Genomic DNA, 18,377 nt, shown 5'->3' on the forward strand with positions numbered 1-18,377 from the left:
TCTGCCTTGTCTATGTTTTTAAAGTGAAGCAGTAAGTGTGTCTAGGCAGGGGCCGTTTTTACCCACAAGCCATCAGGCTGCTGACCACCTGCACATCAACAGTCTCCTTGCACTGACTATTAGCACATATGCACCCATATACCCAAACACACGAACACAAACTTTGTTTAAGTGCCTCCCTGAATTTATATTTCTGGATTTATATTTATTTGATTATAACTATTCCTTCTTGTTATGCAGCCTGTCGAGAGTGAACCTGCAAGTAAGCATTTTTATTGTACTATGTTGTGCCATGTGAAAACAGTATGACAAATAAACTTCAAGACTTGACATGTCTTGACTTGTCGTGACTTGTCTTATCTTGTCTTGACTTGTATGCCATTCTCCTTGCTGTAGGTTTTGGCCTCATGGCTTTCCAGGTCTGCGGTAACTCTGATTGTGGCAGCTGGAATTCGAGGGGTGGGAGTTAGGGACGGTTGAAATAACAGAGTGCAGGGAGCAACAGATCGTCCTTGATGTGAGGGAGAGAGAGAGAGAGAGAGAGAGAGAGAGAGAGGGGGGAACAAGGGAGCGAGAAAGAGACAGTGAGAGAGAGCAATGCACTGAAATATGAGATGTAGGCCTATACTCACATAGAACCTGTGAATGTACATGTTTTTAACATCCCAAAGAAACTGAGAAATACACTATATATACAAAAGTATTTGGACACCCCTTCAAATTAGTGCATTTGGCTATTTCAGCCACACCCGTTGCTGACAGGTGTATAAAATCGAGCACACAGCCATGCAATTTCCATAGACAAACATTGGCAGTAGAATGGCCTTACTGAAGAGCTCAGTGACTTTTCAACGTGGCACCGTCATAGGATGCCACCTTTTCAACAAGTCAGTTCATCAAATTTCTGCCCTGCTATAGCTGCCCTGATCAAATGTAAGTGCTGTTATTGTGAAGTGGAAACGTCTAGGAGCAACAACGGCTCAGCCACGAAGTGGTAGGCCACACGAGCTCACAGAACGGGACCGGCGAGTGCTGAAGCGCGTAGCGTGTAAAGATTGTTGCAACACTCACTACCGAGTTCCAAACTGCCTCTGGAAGCAACGTCAGCACAATAACTGTTTCTTCGGGAGCTTCATGAAATGGGTTTCCATGGCCGAGCAGCCGCACACAAGCCTAAGATCACCATGCGCAATGCCAAGCGTCGGCTGGAGAGGTGTAAAGTTCGTCGCCATTGGACTTCTCTGGAGTGATGAATCACGCTTCACAACCTGGCAGTCCGACGGACGAATCTCGGTTTGGCGGATGACAGGAGAATGCTACCTGCCGGATGAATAGTGCCAACTGTAAAGTTTGATGGAGGAGGAATAATGGTCTGGGGCTGTTTTTCATGGTTTTGGGCTAAGCCCCTTAGTTCCAGTGAAGGGAAATCTTAACACTACAGCATACAATGACATTCTAGACGATTATGTGCTTTCAACTTTGTGGCAACAGTTTGTCGAGATCTGTGTTTGGAGAAATTGACTGGCCAGCACAGAGCCCTGACCTCAACCCCATCAAACACCTTTGGGATGAATTGGAACGCAAACTGCGAGCCAGGCCTAATCGCCCAAAATCAGTGCCCGACCTCACTAATGCTCTTGTGGCTGAATGGAAGAAAGTCCCTGCAGCAATGTTCCAACATCTAGTGGAAAGCCTTCCCAGAAGAGTGGAGGCTGTTATAGCAGCAAAGGGGGGACCAACTCCATATTAATGCCCATGATTTTGGAATGAGATGTTAGACAAGCAAGTGTCCACATACTTTTGGTCATGTAGTGTATGTTCCATGTTGACGATGATAATGATTGTGACAGTATGGTGATGATGATATTACCACTTATCAAAGGCAAAGCGTGTCCACAAACTAAAAACGTATAAGATAATTTTCATTGAAATAGCTAGTAGTTGAAGATTTATGAGAGTAGATAACTTTGCGTGTGTGTGCGTGCGTTTGTGTGTGTGTGTGTGTGTGGTGTTTGTGTGTGTGTGTGTGTGTGTGTGTGTGTGTGGTGTGTGTGTGTGTGTGTGTGTGTGTGTGTGTGTGTGTGTTCTGGGTTCTGTGATTTGTGCTGCAGTCAGTAGGGGAGAGCAGAGAGCAGAAATCAATGGCACCTTCAGATGCTTATTTATGGTTGTGCCAAACCCAGAGCCTCACAACTGGATGACAAATTGTCTGGAAGCGAGGATGGGCCGGTGGGGGTGTGGAGGGGGTAGAGGAGGAGAAAAAGAGCTGATGAGGGGAGAGGGGTGGAATAGAAGTGGCAATGGAAAAACAGACTAGGAAAGTGTATATTTAGGTTACACTCAGGTGCCCTGCTACCAAGATTTGAAGACAGATTTACTCAAAATGTCACTGTTTTCTACAGTAGTAATGCTCTGCCTGATTGAAATGCACAGTGCACGGCTAGCAGGGGTTTGGAATGTGTATAAATATATGAACAGCCATTGATTTACTGTTGTATGAAATGCTGTGCCTCTCCCTGCCTCCCAAACTCAATTACACTCAGTTCCACCCCATATCAAAGTTTGTTCCAAGTCCACACCTCAGAAACCAGAGGCCTGCAGATTTCTCCTAATGAAAGATTTGATCCTCACCACAGATGGAGGAATCACATACTGTATCTTGTCTTATACAGTAGCCTATATGTCATTTTCTTACAGTTTGCTTCTCTGTGATCATTGAAGAATCTCTCTATCTCTCTTTCTCCCTCTCTCTCTCGCTCAGAATTAAAGATTGTGCTCAAATCGAACTACTGGGCCAATAAAGGTATTTGTTAAATTATAGAAATCTCTCTCTCTCAGATCCCGCCGTCCAGGGTCCTCATTTGACTGGGTGTAAGTCCAGGGAACAGGAGACGTTTAGGTGTTGGTGGAGTCCCGGAAGCTTCCAGAATCTCACGGAACCTGGAGCACTGCAAATCCAGTACTGGAAGAAGTGAGCCGAGAGAGAGACCTGTGTGTGTGTGTGTGTGTGTGTGTGTGTGTGTGTGTGTGTGTGTGTGTGTGTGTGTGTGTGTAAATAGTGTAAAGAGTCTGTGTGCTTTATATACCCCTGAAGTATCTTAAGAAATTATTTAAGTTTTATTCTCTTTTTATCAATGACTCATGTGGACTTGAGAGTAGGGGTGTGCCGATCTCATCATACTCATATTCGTAATCTTATCCGTTTTATCACACTTGATACTCGTGATCGGATTTACTCGTGATCGGAAAATCTGGAAGTGTGCTTTAAATGCCGTTAAAGCCTATACCTCAAATGAGCATTACTGCACTGACACTCAGAGCACATTGTCATGTTCCTTAACTCACATTACTGCACTGTCACTCAGAACACATCGTCATGTTCCTTAACTCACATTACTGCGCTGTCACTCAGAACACATCGTCATGTTCCTTAACTCACATTACTGCACTGTCACTCAGAACCCATCGTCATGTTCCTTAACTCACATTACTGCACTGTCACTCAGAACACATCGTCATGTTCCTTCACTCACATTACTGCACTGTCACTCAGAACACATCGTCATGTTCCTTCACTCACATTACTGCACTGTCACTCAGAACACATCGTCATGTTCCTTAACTCACATTACTGCACTGTCACTCAGAACACATCGTCATGTTCCTTAACTCACATTACTGCACTGTCACTCAGAACACATCGTCATGTTCCTTCACTCACATTACTGCACTGTCACTCAGAACACATCGTCATGTTCCTTAACTCACATTACTGCACTGTCACTCAGAACACATCGTCATGTTCCTTCACTCACATTACTGCACTGTCACTCAGAACACATCGTCATGTTCCTTCACTCACATTACTGCACTGTCACTCAGAACACATCGTCATGTTCCTTCACTCACATTACTGCACTGTCACTCAGAACACATCGTCATGTTCCTTCACTCACATTACTGCGCTGTCACTCAGAACACATCGTCATGTTCCTTCACTCACATTACTGCACTGTCACTCAGAACACATTGTCATGTTCCTTAACTCACATTACTGCACTGTCACTCAGAACACATTGTCATGTTCCTTAACTCACATTACTGCACTGTCACTCAGAGCACATCGTCATGTTCCTTCACTCACATTACTGCGCTGTCACTCAGAACACATTGTCATGTTCCTTAACTCACATTACTGTGCTGTCACTCAGAACACATCGCTATGCTCCTTCACTCACATTACTGCGCTGTCACTCAGAGCACATCGCTATGTTCCTTCAGTCACATTACTGCACTGTCACTCAGAACACATCGTCATGTTCCTTCACTCACATTACTGCGCTGTCACTCAGAACACATCGCTATGCTCCTTCACTCACATTACTGCGCTGTCACTCAGAGCACATCGCTATGTTCCTTCAGTCACATTACTGCGCTGTCACTCAGAGCACATCGTCATGTTCCTTCACTCACATTACTGCACTGTCACTCAGAACACATCGTCATGTTCCTTCACTCACATTACTGCGCTGTCACTCAGAACACATCGCTATGCTCCTTCACTCACATTACTGCGCTGTCACTCAGAGCACATCGCTATGTTCCTTCAGTCACATTACTGCGCTGTCACTCAGAACACATCGTCATGTTCCTTCACTCACATTACTGCGCTGTCACTCAGAACACATCGCTATGCTCCTTCACTCATTCACACACATTGTTAAACGACCCCGACAGATGAAAATGCATACTTACTTAGACCTATAACTTTTCTTCAGATCACGGCTAATAATACAAAAATACTTGTGTCATAATCATATTCGAAAATTCTCCATATCCGTTACGATACTCGTTTTGTCGGAGTACTCGGCACACCCCTACTTGAGAGTATACCTGCATAGACTTCTAAAATCTGTATAATAGACCTCTAAAAGACCTCTCTCTCTCTCTCCCTCTCTCTCTCTCTCTCTCTCTCTCTCTCTCTCTCTCTCTCTCTCTCTCGCTTAGGAATGACTTGACGAAGGAATGGAAGGAGTGCCCTGACTACTCCTCCTCTGTGAAGAACGAGTGTTTCTTCAATAAGAACAACACGGTTATCTGGATCAAATACTGTGTGCGGCTCCACTCTGAAAGCCAGAACAAAACCTACGATACCTTGTGCTTCGAATTGCAGGACATCGGTGAGGGCACAACAGAGACATGCTAATATGTGCTGTTATAGTTAACACTTAGTTGATAGCCTCTAGACACTTCTTTATGCCCAGATGCAGAACTGAAGGATCTGAATGGGTCCGACTGGCTTACCAACTGGGTGGGGTCATCAGTGGCTTCATTTTCTGGAAGCCACTGATGTCTTTTAAAAATACACAACTTGACTGTTTGAAATACACAATTGTCATCAAGTCTCAGTCTTGATGTCGTCAGTGGCAGTTGACTTTAACACGTAGTTGCTTCCATCTACCTGATTGGTTGAGGGGCCATCCAAACGTGTCGTGGGACGAGGAGTTGATTACTGTTTCATTAAATCATGTTGACGGAAGTAATTGGGTTGACATGAAAACCTGCAAGCACACTGGGTTCCCAGGAGGAGCAGGAAGGCCTAGAAGGCCAACACGTTATCACTATCTGCCAGAAACAGCAGGACAACAACATTGTCCTGTTGCATGTTGGTCAATGTCAGACCATACCCACACAGTTAGATGCTCCCACAGTTTTAAGATACTGTACCTAATTTGGACCTCTGTGGGTCCTTTACCTAACAGTGGGAATATGTGTGGAAATAAAATATTGCATGTAAAGCAGCAAGTGTTGTTATTATTCAGGGAGGTTTCACACCGACTGGACTAGTGGACACAGGTACACTGGCAGGGACACATGTTTCAGTCATGCTTTTCTGATGCAAGGTGGACAGTGTGATAGACATTGTCTATAGCAGGGTTCCCTAACTGGCGGCCCGCGGGCCAAATTTGTGATTTTATTTGGCCCCCCAAGTAAAAGTCATAAATGAACTCATAATTAAATAATTTATTTTACAATTTTCGTTGTTGGACATCAAAGACTGTAAAATCACCAGGAAATAATCTTTAAGTGATTTTAATGTAGGAAATCTGTTGCTAAGTGTTCCCATAGAGACACGTGAACGTATCCCAATGTAATCAAGGTTTGAAATTATGTTTTGTAAAATACTATATCTGTTTGGGCTTCTTGCGGTCAATTGGCAGTGTACAAATTATTTATAATTATGTTCTGACCCCCTGACCCTCCACTCATGAAAAAATCAGGCCGTGGCTGAATGTAGTTGGGGTCTATAGACTAGCATGGGGATGTGAGACTCTGGGAGCCGCAGGGGGTACAAGCTTTGTTCCAGTCCAGCTCAAAAACACATGATTAAACTAATTGTGGTCTATGTTGAAGACAATTCTAAATTGGTCTCATCAGAGCATTATGCAGATGGAGAAAGAAGCCACTTCAGACTATTAAAATGCACCCAAAGTCCTGTCACTAGATTGGTCATTTGTTGGCCAGTCATTCATATACTGACCTTTGCCCTTTCACCCCTACCAGTGCACCCTGACCCCCCGGTGGCTCTGAATTGGACACTGCTAAACGTCAGCCGGTCAGGCCTGAACTATGACATCATGGTGAGCTGGGAACCCCCGCCCTCTGCCGACGTATCCGTTGGATGGTTGACACTGGTGTATGAAGTCCAGTACAGGAGAAGGAACAGCTCACACTGGAAAGTGGTGAGTCACAGGCACACTCACACACACACACACAACCTGACGGCACTTCCAGCCTATTACCCAGCAGCCTCTGCAGCTTTGATGGGGCCGTAGCGGAAGCCAGAGCTAGGCCTTCTGGCGAAAACATGGTCTTGATGAGGGGCAGGGGTCAGAGGAGTTAGAGGGCAAGGCCAAGGGAGGTCACTGACAGAAATACCCCCAGATCAACCTCTCATAAAGACACAAACAAGTAGAGAGATCCTGTTGTTGACTGCCTCAATCAACGACAGTGCCAAGTTTGTTTGTGGCACTGAAGACTGTTTATAGAAGCTAATTTATTCTGAGACATAATCACTTTTTATTTGAACATTTCATAGCTTTAGATCGTATTCCTCTCTTACAAAGTTTTTTCCCATTTCTCCCTCTCCCCCTTCCCCGTCTCCCTCTCTCTCTCAGTTGGAGCATGAGTTTGGCACCCAGCAGTCTATCTACGGCCTTCAGACAGGAGAGGAGTACGAGGTGCGCGTGCACTGTGCAATGAGGGCCTTCAATAACTTTGGGGAGTTCAGTGATGTCATCTTTGTCCACGTGCCAGAGATTCCCAGTAAAGGTGAGAGGTCAGGGTCGGGTTGGGGTCAGGCGAAGTCGGGCAGGGCAGGTTGGGGTCAGGCTGGGCGGGGTCGGGGTGGGGTCAGGCAGGGTGGCTCGGGTTGAAGCAGAGGGAAGAGGAGGGCCGGTGTTGTTTACACTATTAAATGTAGTTTTACAGAGACAGTGCACATTAATCAACATTACTGCAAAATAGTTGGGAAGAGATTTTTGACGTACCGATCCCATGGCATAGTGTTTATGAACTGATACGCAAAACAACGCTGGATTCAAAACGTAGAATTTTTCAATTTATATAAAATTCTTGCTACCAATAGAATGTTATTTATATGGGGGATACAATCTTCCCAGCTCTGCAGATTTTACTGCGAAGAGACAGAATCATTAGATCATTTGTTTTGGTACTGTCCATTTGTAGCTTATTTTTGGACACAGGTCCAGGAATGGCTAAAGGATTACAATATTTACCTGAAGCTAACCCTGCAGATAGCATTACTGGGTGATCTGAAAAGTCATAGTCAATCGATCAATAATATAATACTTTTAGCAAAAATGTTTATTTTCAATTTACAATCTGTAGAAACAATGAGAATAGAAAGGTTCAGAACTTTTGTAAAACATCACAGTACAGTTGAAAAATATATGGCAAATAGAAATCCAATATGGATGGTGTTAAGAGATAGATGGGTGGTGTTGAATGGAGTTGAAGGATGGGACTAATAACAACTAACAACAGCTAATAACAACAAGATAACTAATAATGTAAGCATACTGTGTCCATAATAAGTATATAGGTTATAGGTTGAGAGCTTTTGTGAAAGAGCACAGTTAGAAAGATATGGCATATAGAAGCAAACCAGATGGACATCATGAAAAGAGAGGTTGAGGGTAGAGGAAGTTCAGGAGTAAAAACAAACAAAATAGAATTATTGTAAAATTGATTGTGTGTCACGGTTTCGGCCGAGGCTGCTCCTTCTCCTTGTTCGGGCAGGCTTCGGCGGTCGTCGTCTCCGGAGTACTAGCTGCCACCGTTCGTTGTTTCTGTGTTTGTTTGGTTTGGTCTGTTTTGGTACACCTGTTTCTCATTTTGTCTTGATTATGTGTCCTTTAAGTTCTCGTTGGTTCTGTCTTGTGGTTGTGTGTAGTTGTTCCTTGTCAGCTGGTGCTTCCAGTCAGTTAGTGCTCTATTTTGTATTAGATAGAGAGTCCGCACTTGTTGTGCGTGTTTGCTGTGTTTTGCATTTAGACGCTGTGTGCGTTAGTTTTCTCGTTGCCTCCGGCTCTGTTTGTAGCCGTTCTTTTGTGGACTTTACTAAAGTATTTTTGGACTAGCATCTGTGTCCTGCATCTGATTCCTACACCACACCTACGCCCGCTCTGACATTGTGTCCATAAAGTGTATATAGTATGTATAAGCTGGAAGTAGAGGCCTAAGCATTGTTGTTCACTAGTTTGCTCCAATTAGGGAAGGGGTGGTGGGGTTGGAGGGTAATAAAGGGAAATATATATTTTTTAAGGATATGTATATGTATGTGTATATATGTATGTATGTATATATATATGTATGTATGTATATATGTGTGTGTATGTATGTATGTATGTATGTAGTATGTGTGTCTATATATATATATATATATACACAGTGGGGAGAACAAGTATTTGATACACTGCCGATTTTGCAGGTTTTCCTACTTACAAAGCATGTAGAGGTCTGTAATTTTTATCATAGATACACTTCAACTGTGAGAGACGGAATCTAAAACAAAAATCCAGAAAATCACATTGTATGATTTTTAAGTAATTAATTTGCATTTTATTGCATGACATAAGTATTTGATCACCTACCTACCAGTAAGAATTCCGGCTCTCACAGACCTGTTAGTTTTTCTTTAAGAAGCCCTCCTGTTCTCCACTCCTTACCTGTATTAACTGCACCTGTTTGAACTCGTTACCTGTATAAAATACACTTGTCCACACACTCAATCAAACAGACTCCAACCTCTCCACAATGGCCAAGACCAGAGAGCTGTGTAAGGACATCAGGGATAAAATTGTAGACCTGCACAAGGCTGGGATGGGCTACAGGACAATAGGCACGCAGCTTGGTGAGAAGGCAACAACTGTTGGCGCAATTATTAGAAAATGGAAGAAGTTCAAGATGACGGTCAATCACCCTCGGTCTGGGGATCCATGCAAGATCTCACCTCGTGGGGCATCAATGATCATGAGGAAGGTGAGGGATCAGCCCAGAACTACACGGCAGGACCTGGTCAATGACCTGAAGAGAGCTGGGACCACAGTCTCAAAGAAAACCATTAGTAACACACTACGCCGTCATGGATTAAAATCCTGCAGCGCACGCAAGGTCCCCCTGCTCAAGCCAGTGGATGTCCAGGCCCGTCTGAAGTTTGCCAATGACCATCTGCATGATCCAGAGGAGGAATGGGAGAAGGTCATGTGGTCTGATGAGACAAAAATATAGCTTTTTGGTCTAAACTCCACTCGCCGTGTTTGGAGGAAGAAGAAGGATGAGTACAACCCCAAGAACACCATCCCAACCGTGCAGCATGGAGGTGGAAACATCATTCTTTGGGGATGCTTTTCTGCAAAGGGGACAGGACGACTAGACCGTATTGAGGGGAGGATGGATGGGGCCATGTATCGCGAGATCTTGGCCAACAACCTCCTTCCCTCAGTAAGAGCATTGAAGATGGGTCGTGGCTGGGTCTTCCAGCATGACAACGACCCGAAACACACAGCCAGGGCAACTAAGGAGTGGCTCCGTAAGAAGCATCTCAAGGTCCTGGAGTGGCCTAGCCAGTCTCCAGACCTGAACCCAATAGAAAATCTTTGGAGGGAGCTGAAAGTCCGTATTGCCCAGCGACAGCCCCGAAACCTGAAGGATCTGGAGAAGGTCTGTATGGAGGAGTGTGCCAAAATCCCTGCTGCAGTGTGTGCAAACCTGGTCAAGACCGTATGATCTCTGTAATTGCAAACAAAGGTTTCTGTACCAAATATTAAGTTCTGCTTTTCTGATGTATCAAATACTACTGTCATGCAATAAAATGCAAATGAATTACTTAAAAATCATACAATGTGATTTTCTGGATTTTTGTTTTAGATTCCGTCTCTCACAGTTGAAGTGTACCTATGATAAAAATGACAGACCTCTACATGCTTTGTAAGTAGGAAAACCTGCAAAATCGGCAGTGTATCAAATACTTGTTCTCCCCACTGTATATATATATATTTGCGAGAAAAAAAACATATGGGGGATTGGAAGTGATGCAGACAATTACATTGATGGAAGTTACAATCTATCTGCAATATTAAAGCTGATCTACCCCCTAATTTTTTTAAAATAAATAAATAAAATAAAATAAAATAAAAAATTACTGTAAAAGTGCCTGTTTTAGCCAGATGGTAAATTTTCAACTGCAGTCCCTGGGAACAAACATGGCAGCCATCTTGTGCAAGGATAAGATAGTATTACTACATAATGACAATTGTTAAATAAGTGTCTTCATTATAAGATACGTATATGTTGGTGATAAGGATGATGATGAAGTTGATGATGATGCTGGTCCATGATGATGATGATGATGATCCTGTTCTAGAGTCCACGTTCCCTGTGACTCTGGTCCTGATCTTTGGGGCTGTGGGCCTGTCCATTCTCCTCATACTTATCATCTTCTCTCAGCAGCAGAGGTGAGGACATGCACGCACACACACACACATGCACACACACGCATGCACGCGCACACACACACACACACACACACACACACATACACACACACACACACACACACAGTCATCTTCATCTCCTCTCTCCCTCTTACTCTTCCTCTCAGACTGATGGTGATTCTGCTGCCTCCTGTCCCTGCACCCAAAATCAAAGGGATAGATCCAGCACTGCTTAAGGTAAGACCACAAACACTGCATACGTGTGTGTGTGTGTGTGTGTGTGTGTGTGTGCGCGTGCGTGCGTTTTTCTTGTGAGTAGGTGTGATCAAGTATTTAGGATGTGAAAACAAGTGTGAATTGTTATGACTCAGAGTGCATTACAGATTATTACACTCAACAAAAATATAAACGCATTCGACAATTTCAAAGATTTGATTCACAGTTCACGTAAGGAAATCAGTCAATTGAAATAAATTAATTAGGCCTTAATTCATGGATTTCACATGACTGGGAATACAGATATACATCTATTGGTCACAGATACCACAGAAAAAGTTGGGTCGTGGATCAGAAAACCAGTCAGTACCTGGTGTGACCACCATTTGCCTCATGCAGCGCGATACATCTCCTTTGCATAGAGTTGATCAGGCTGTTAATTGTGGCCTGTGGAATGTTGTCCCGCTCCTCTTCATTGGCTGTGTGAGGGTGCTGAATATTGGCGGGAACTGGAACACGGTGTCGTACACGTCGATCCAGAGCATCCCTAACTTGCTCAATGGGTGACATGTCTGGTGAGTATGCAGGCCATGGAAGAATTGGCATTTTCAGCTTCCAGATATTGTGTACATATCCTTGTGACATGGGGCCGTGCATTATCATGCTGAAACATGAGGTGATGGCGACGGATGAATGGCACGACAATGGGCCTCAGGATCTCGTCATGGTATCTCTCTGCATTCAAATTGCCATCGATTAAGTGTAATTGTGTTCGTTGTCCGTAGCTTATGCCTGCCCATACCATAACCCCACCGCCACCATGGGGCACTCTGTTCATAACGTTGACATCAGCAAATCGCTCGCCCACACGACGCCATACACGCTGTCTGCCATCTGCCCGGTACAGTTGAAACCGGGATTCATCCTTGAAGAGCACACTTCTCCAGCGTGCTAGTGGCCATCGAAGGTGAGCATTTGCCCACTGAAGTTCGTTACGACGCTGAACTGCAGTCAGGCTAAGACCCTGGTGAGGACGACGAGCGCGCAGATGAGCTGTATCATTTAATAAATAAGTATGTTCACCTTCCACGCTGCGCCTTGGTCCTCTATATCCGACGATCGTGACAGAAGATCCCACCAATACAGGACCAAGCAGCGTGCCCAGGCAGGAGAGGAGAAGCGGCGCCAACCGGGCAGTCGTCGGACAGGCGAGGGGCACCCCCAATAAATTTTTAGGGGGGGGGCACATGGCAGGGACGACGTGGCCACTAGAGGCAGATAAGGGGCGAGTTGGTGGACGAGGAGAGAAGGCCACCGGGTTACGGGAGCCATTGGTGTATAGAGGGAAGGAAAATGTAGAGGCACGGCGAGAGGTACTGAAGTGTGTTGCCAGTCCGGTCCGGCCCGTTCCTGATCCCCGTGTAAGGCCAGTGGTGTGTGTTCCCAGTACGGTCTGGCCTGTTCCTGTCCATCGCGCCAAGCCTATGGTGCGCGTCGCCAGCCCGGCCCGGCCCGTTCCTGCTCCCCGCACCAAACCTGTGGTGCGCATCGCCAGCCCGGTCCGGCCTGTTCCTGCTCCCCGCACCAAGCTAGTGGTGCGCGTCGCCAGCCCGGCCCGGCCTGTTCCTGCTCCCCGCACCAAGCCAATGGTGCGCATCGCCAGCCTGGTCCGGCCTGTTCCTGCTCCCCGCACCAAACCTGTGATGCGCATCGCCAGCCCGTGCCCGTTTCACCGGTGCCTGGTCAGGTACCGGTCAGCTGCTCCACACCGGAGCCTGAGCAATCCGCTCCACCGAAGTCCAGTCCAGCTCCAGCCAGTGGGGCTAGACCAGACTAGGGGCACTACGGGGGGGTTAGTAGAGGGTGGTGGTCAATCCCGGAGCCGGAACCGCCTCCGAGGAGGAATGCCCACCCAGCCCTCCCCTGTTCGGTGATGTTTAGGCGCGGTCGCAGTCCGCGCCTTTAGGGGGGGGTACTGTCACGCCCTGGCTCTAGGGACTCTTTTAAGTTGAGCCAGGGTGTGTAGAGTTTATGTTTTGTGCTCGTTGTGTCTAGTTTAGTTTTTGTATATCTATGTTGGCCAGAGTGGTTCTCAATCAGAGGCAACGAGTATCAGCTGTTGCTGGTTGTCTCTGATTGGGAACCATATTTAGTCAGGTGGTTTTCCCACAGTGTTTGTGGGATCTTGTTCCGTGTTGGTTTGTGTTTTGCACCTGTTGACGTCACGTATCGATTTGTTGTTTTGTTCGTGTATCATTTAATAAATAAGTATGTTCACCTTCCACGCTGCGCCTTGGTCCTCTATACTCCTGAGTGGTGCAGTGGTCTAAGGCACTGCATCGCAGTGCTAACTGTGCCACTAGAGATCCTGGTTCGAATCCAGGCTCTGTCGCAGCCGGCCGCGACCGGGAGACTCATGGGCGGCGCACAATTGGCCCAGCGTTGTCCAGGATAGGGGAGGGAATGGCCGGCAGGGATGTAGCTCAGTTGATAGAGCATGGCGTTTGCAATGCCAGGGTTGTGGGTTCGTTTCCCACGGGGGGCCAGTATAAAAAAAATAAAAAAAATGTATTCACTAACTGTAAGTCGCTCTGGATAAGAGCGTCTGCTAAATGACTAAAATGTAAATGGATATCCGACGATCGTGACAGGTGGTTCCCAATCAGAGGCAGCTGTAGCTCGTTGTCTCTGATTGGGGTCCATACTTAGGTAGCCTGTTGGCACTAGTGGGGTGTGGGATCTTGTTCCGTGTTGAGGTATGTTATTTGTCTACCTTGGACGTTTCGTTTGTTGTTTTTGTCGTGTGTTCAGTACGTAAATAAATATGAATGCATATCACGCTGAGCGAGAGTCTGGCAAGAGGGATGGAGGCCATGATCACGGGGGAGAGACAAGCCCAAAACATTTTTAGGGGGGGCTCACACCGTGGACGACGAGGCAGCAGGAGGCCGCGATAGAGCGGGTCAGCCGTTTTGCAGAGGAGGCCGCCAGATTAAGGGGGTCATTGGTTCAGAGGGAACAGAAGGAAAGTGTAGAGGCACGGCGAGAGGAGCTGGTTAGGCAGTGGTGCGTGTCGCCAGTCCGGTCCGGCCCGTTCCTGATTCCCGCACTAAGCCAGTGGTGGGTGTTCCCGGTATGGTTCGGCCCGTTCCTGCTCCTCGCATCAAGCGAGTAGTGCGCATCGCCAGCCCGGTCCGGCCTGTTCCTGTCCCTCGCACCAAGTCAGTGGTGCGCGTCGCCAGCCCGGCCCGGCCTGTTCCTGCCCCGTGCACCAAGCCAGTGGTGCGCGTCGCCAGCCCGGTCCGACCTGTTCCTGTCCCTCGCACCAAGACAGTGGTGCGCGTCGCATGCCCGGCCCGGCCTGTGCCTGCTCCCCGCACCAGAAAGTGGTGCGCGTCGCCAGTCCGGTACAGCCCGTTCCTGCTCCCCGCACCAAGCCAGTGGTGCGAGTCGTCAGCCCAGTCCGGCCCATTCCTGCTCCCCGCACCAAGCCAGTGGTGCGTGTGTCCAGTCCGGCACGGCCCGTGCCTGTTCCACCGGTGCCTGGTCCGGCACCGGTCAGCTGCTCCACTCCGGAGCAATCCGCTCCACCGGGGTCCAGTCCAGCTCCGGTCAGCGGCTCCACTCCGGAGCCAGAGCAGTCCGCTCCACCGGTGCCTGATCCAGTTCCGGTCAGCGGCTCCACCCCAGACCCAGACGTCAGCCCCTCTCCAGGTTCGGGGTCTCCCACACCAGGGTCCAGACAGGGCGTGGTACTTTGTGGGAGGAAGGAGAGAGGAAGCAGCGCGCCAAGGTCCAGACCAGACCAGGGGCGCAACGGGGAGGTGGAGAGTAAGTGGTGGTCACACCCGGAGCCGGATCCGCCTCCAAGGCGGAATGCCCACCCGGCCCCTACCATGTTAGGTTTATGTGGCGCGGTCGGAGTCCGTACCTTTTGGGGGGGGGGGGGGGGTACTGTCACGCCCTGACTCTAGGAACTTGTATTTGTTGAGTCAGGGTGTGTATTTTCTGTTGGGTTTGTCTATGTTAGTTTCTAGATCGTTTAGATCTATGTTGGCCAGGGTGGTTCCCAATCAGAGGCAGCTGTAGCTCGTTGTCTCTGATTGGGGACCATACTTAGGTAGCCTGTTGGCACTAGTGGGGTGTGGGATCTTGTTCCGTGTTGAGGTATGTTATTTGTCTACCTTGGACGTCACGTTTCGTTTGTTGTTTTTGTCGTGTGTTCAGTACGTAAATAAATATGAATGCATATCACGCTGCGCCTTGGTCCTTCTCGTCCGTAAACGATTGTGACAAACTGTAAAGTTTAGTAGAGGAAGAATAATGGTCCGGGGCTGTTTTTCATGGTTCGGGTTAGGCCCTTTAGTTCCAGTTAAGGGAAATCTTAAAGCTACAGCATACTGTACAATGACATTCTAGACAATTCTGTGCTTCCAACTTTGTGGCAACAGTTTGGGGAAGGCCTTTTCCTGTTTCAGCATGACAATGCCCCCGTGCACAAAGCGAGGTCCATACAGAAATGGTTTGTCGAGATCGGTGTGGAAGAACTTGACTGGCCTGCACAGAGCCCTGACCTCAACCCCATCAAACACCTTTGGGATGAATAGGAACGCCGACTGCAAGCCAGGCCTAATCGCCCAACATCAGTGCACAACCTCACTAATGCTCTTGTGGCTGAAAGGAAGCAAGTCCCCGCAACAATGTTCCAACATCTAGTGGAAAGCCTTCCCAGAAGAGTGGAGGCTATAGCAGCAAAGGGGGACCAACTCCGTATTAATGCCCATGATTTTGGAATGAGATGTTAGACGAACAGGTGTCCACATACTCTTGGTGATGTAGTGTACATATAGCCTTATGTTCTACCACATATGATGAAAACACATCATCTACATTGATGTTAATTAAAAACGTTGTGGTTTGAGTAGGAAGTTGAACATTGAGATACTTGTTGTGTTTTTATTATTACTTTTAGTTAGTTCTCTATTTTCTTTCTCTCTGCATTGTTGGGTAAGCATTTCACTGTTCGTCTACACCTGTTGTTTACGAAGCATGTGACCAAGAAGATTTGATTTGATTTGATATGCTCATTGTGTCATGGTGTCATTGTGTTGGAGGTGTGCTGTTGAAATGGGATGTGGGCTGCTGTTGATGAGGAACATGTACTTTTCAAAACAGCCCCACCACTTGTACAGTAGCTTAAGTATACCACTCTATGAACAGGAAACCAATCAAAGTGTCCCTATGAACAGTAAACCACTCAAAGTGTCCCTATGAACAGTAAACCACTCAAAGTGTCCCTATGAACAGGAAACCACTCAAAGTGTCCCTATGAACAGTAAACCACTCAAAGTGTCCCTATGAACAGGAAACCACTCAAAGTGTCCCTATGAACAGGAAACCACTCAGTGTCCCTATGAACAGTAAACCACTCAGTGTCCCTATGAACAGTAAACCACTCAGAGTGTCCCTATGAACAGTAAATAAAACACAGTAATATGATAGGACTGGACATGACCAGGGCATGCGCATATAAATAGAATCAAAATGTTGTATATACTAATAGGGTACACATAAGGGCTTGGCAATGAAACGCAAAGACCATCAGTTTGGTCCTTGAAAATACCTGGAGATTTTTATAGCCAATTTATAAACTCTCTCTCTGCTCCGCTATACATTTCCGTGGTCAGACAGAGTTCTAGATGCTCCAATACTATTTTATGGACTGGATCTTAGTTACAACAGCATATACGGTACAACATATTGTAGAATTTACAATTGAGAAACAATTGATAAGAAGGAGGGTGATAATGACAGGATAGGATGAATGTTAATGTTTCCGAGGGGAAAATTGTCTTCGATACATAGTACTGCTGTACAAAAAAATAGAAACAGGTCATTACCCACTCAACATATTGCACATTATCCCTGACATACACATTTTACACTTCTCATAGCCACACACATTCACATACGTAATTATGTATTTATTTGACTTATTTTACCTAGAGCCAGAATTGCAATGTAACCATTACTTAAAATACATTTCTTTTATACCTGCTCAAAACACAAATACACACTCTCTCCCTCTCTCACTGCTTCATTCTCCCTACCTCGCTCCCTCTAACACATACATACACTCACTCTCCCTCTTTCTCTGTCTCTCTGTTAGATTCATTTGTATTTTAAGAATAATGACTAAAGGATTTCACCCCAAATACAGTATAAATGTGTGAACGGTGTTAAGAGTTATAATGTAGTGGCAACCCACTAACAGAGGGGGCGGGACTAAACATTCCAGGGTGAAGGGGACTGAGAAAACGGGTTAAAAAAAGCCTCCTAAAGGTGGGCGGAGCAAAGTGCCTTTGTGTGTCAAAGGGTATAAAACAGTATTTTGGCGCCAGAGCTCTCCATGAATAAAAATACAGATCATTCTTGCTGGTTGTGGACCTTGAATCATTTATGATTAAAACCAGGGCCTTACAACCCCTGGTAATGATTCAAGCTTAGGTTGAATTAGAGATAGAAATTCTCTTGACACTCTCACACTCATTCCCTCACCCACACTTGATCTCTCCCTTTCTTCTGTCTCAAACCCTTCTCTCTCTCTCTCTCTCTCTCTCTCTCTCTCTCTCTCTCTCTCTCTCTCTCTCTCTCTCTCATACCCACGCCCCATCCAGAAGGGAAAGCTGGATGAGCTGAACTTCATCCTGAGTGGTGCTGGTATGGGGGCTCTCCACTCCTACCCCCCTGACCTGTACCAGGACGAGCCCTGGGTGGAGTTTATCGAGCTGGACGCAGACGAGCTTGAGCCTGGGGAGAAGGAGGACAACAAGAGCTCGGATACACAGAGACTGCTGGGTCACAACAACCACCACGCAAACCATGGCTGCTCTCACACCCTCAGGTACATGATGGAGCAGGCCTTGTTCAGCGAAAAATGTCTGCAATTATACTAGGAAAGTGTCAAAGTGGACAGGAGCCTCTTTTGGATGCATGAAGCAGCATTACAGTAGCTAGCAGTAGCTCTAGATAACTCTCTCTCTCCCCTTCCACCCCCTCCTCTCTCTCTCTCCCTCCTCCCTCTCTCTCTCTCTCTCTCCCCTTCCACCCCCTCCTCTCTCTCTCTCTCTCCTCCCTCTCTCT

General features: G+C 46.6%; 1 protein-coding gene across 1 annotated transcript; it reads left to right on the forward strand.

Annotated features, from left to right (window-relative positions):
- Positions 1–2,840: 2,840 nt before the first annotated feature.
- LOC311122618 (growth hormone receptor-like) lies at positions 2,841–18,138 on the forward strand (the record flags this gene model as incomplete). The annotated part of the gene is made up of 7 exons (XM_084196959.1): positions 2,841–2,971; positions 5,008–5,180; positions 6,565–6,743; positions 7,179–7,332; positions 10,949–11,039; positions 11,186–11,255; positions 17,912–18,138. Coding segments are annotated over exons 3-7 (647 nt in total), but the record flags the coding sequence as incomplete, so codon positions are not given.
- Positions 18,139–18,377: the final 239 nt, after the last annotated feature.

The sequence above is a fragment of the Coregonus lavaretus genome, assembly GCF_964263955.1.
Source record: "Coregonus lavaretus genome assembly, contig: HAP1_SCAFFOLD_6611, whole genome shotgun sequence".
Taxonomy (NCBI): Eukaryota; Metazoa; Chordata; class Actinopteri; order Salmoniformes; family Salmonidae; genus Coregonus; species Coregonus lavaretus.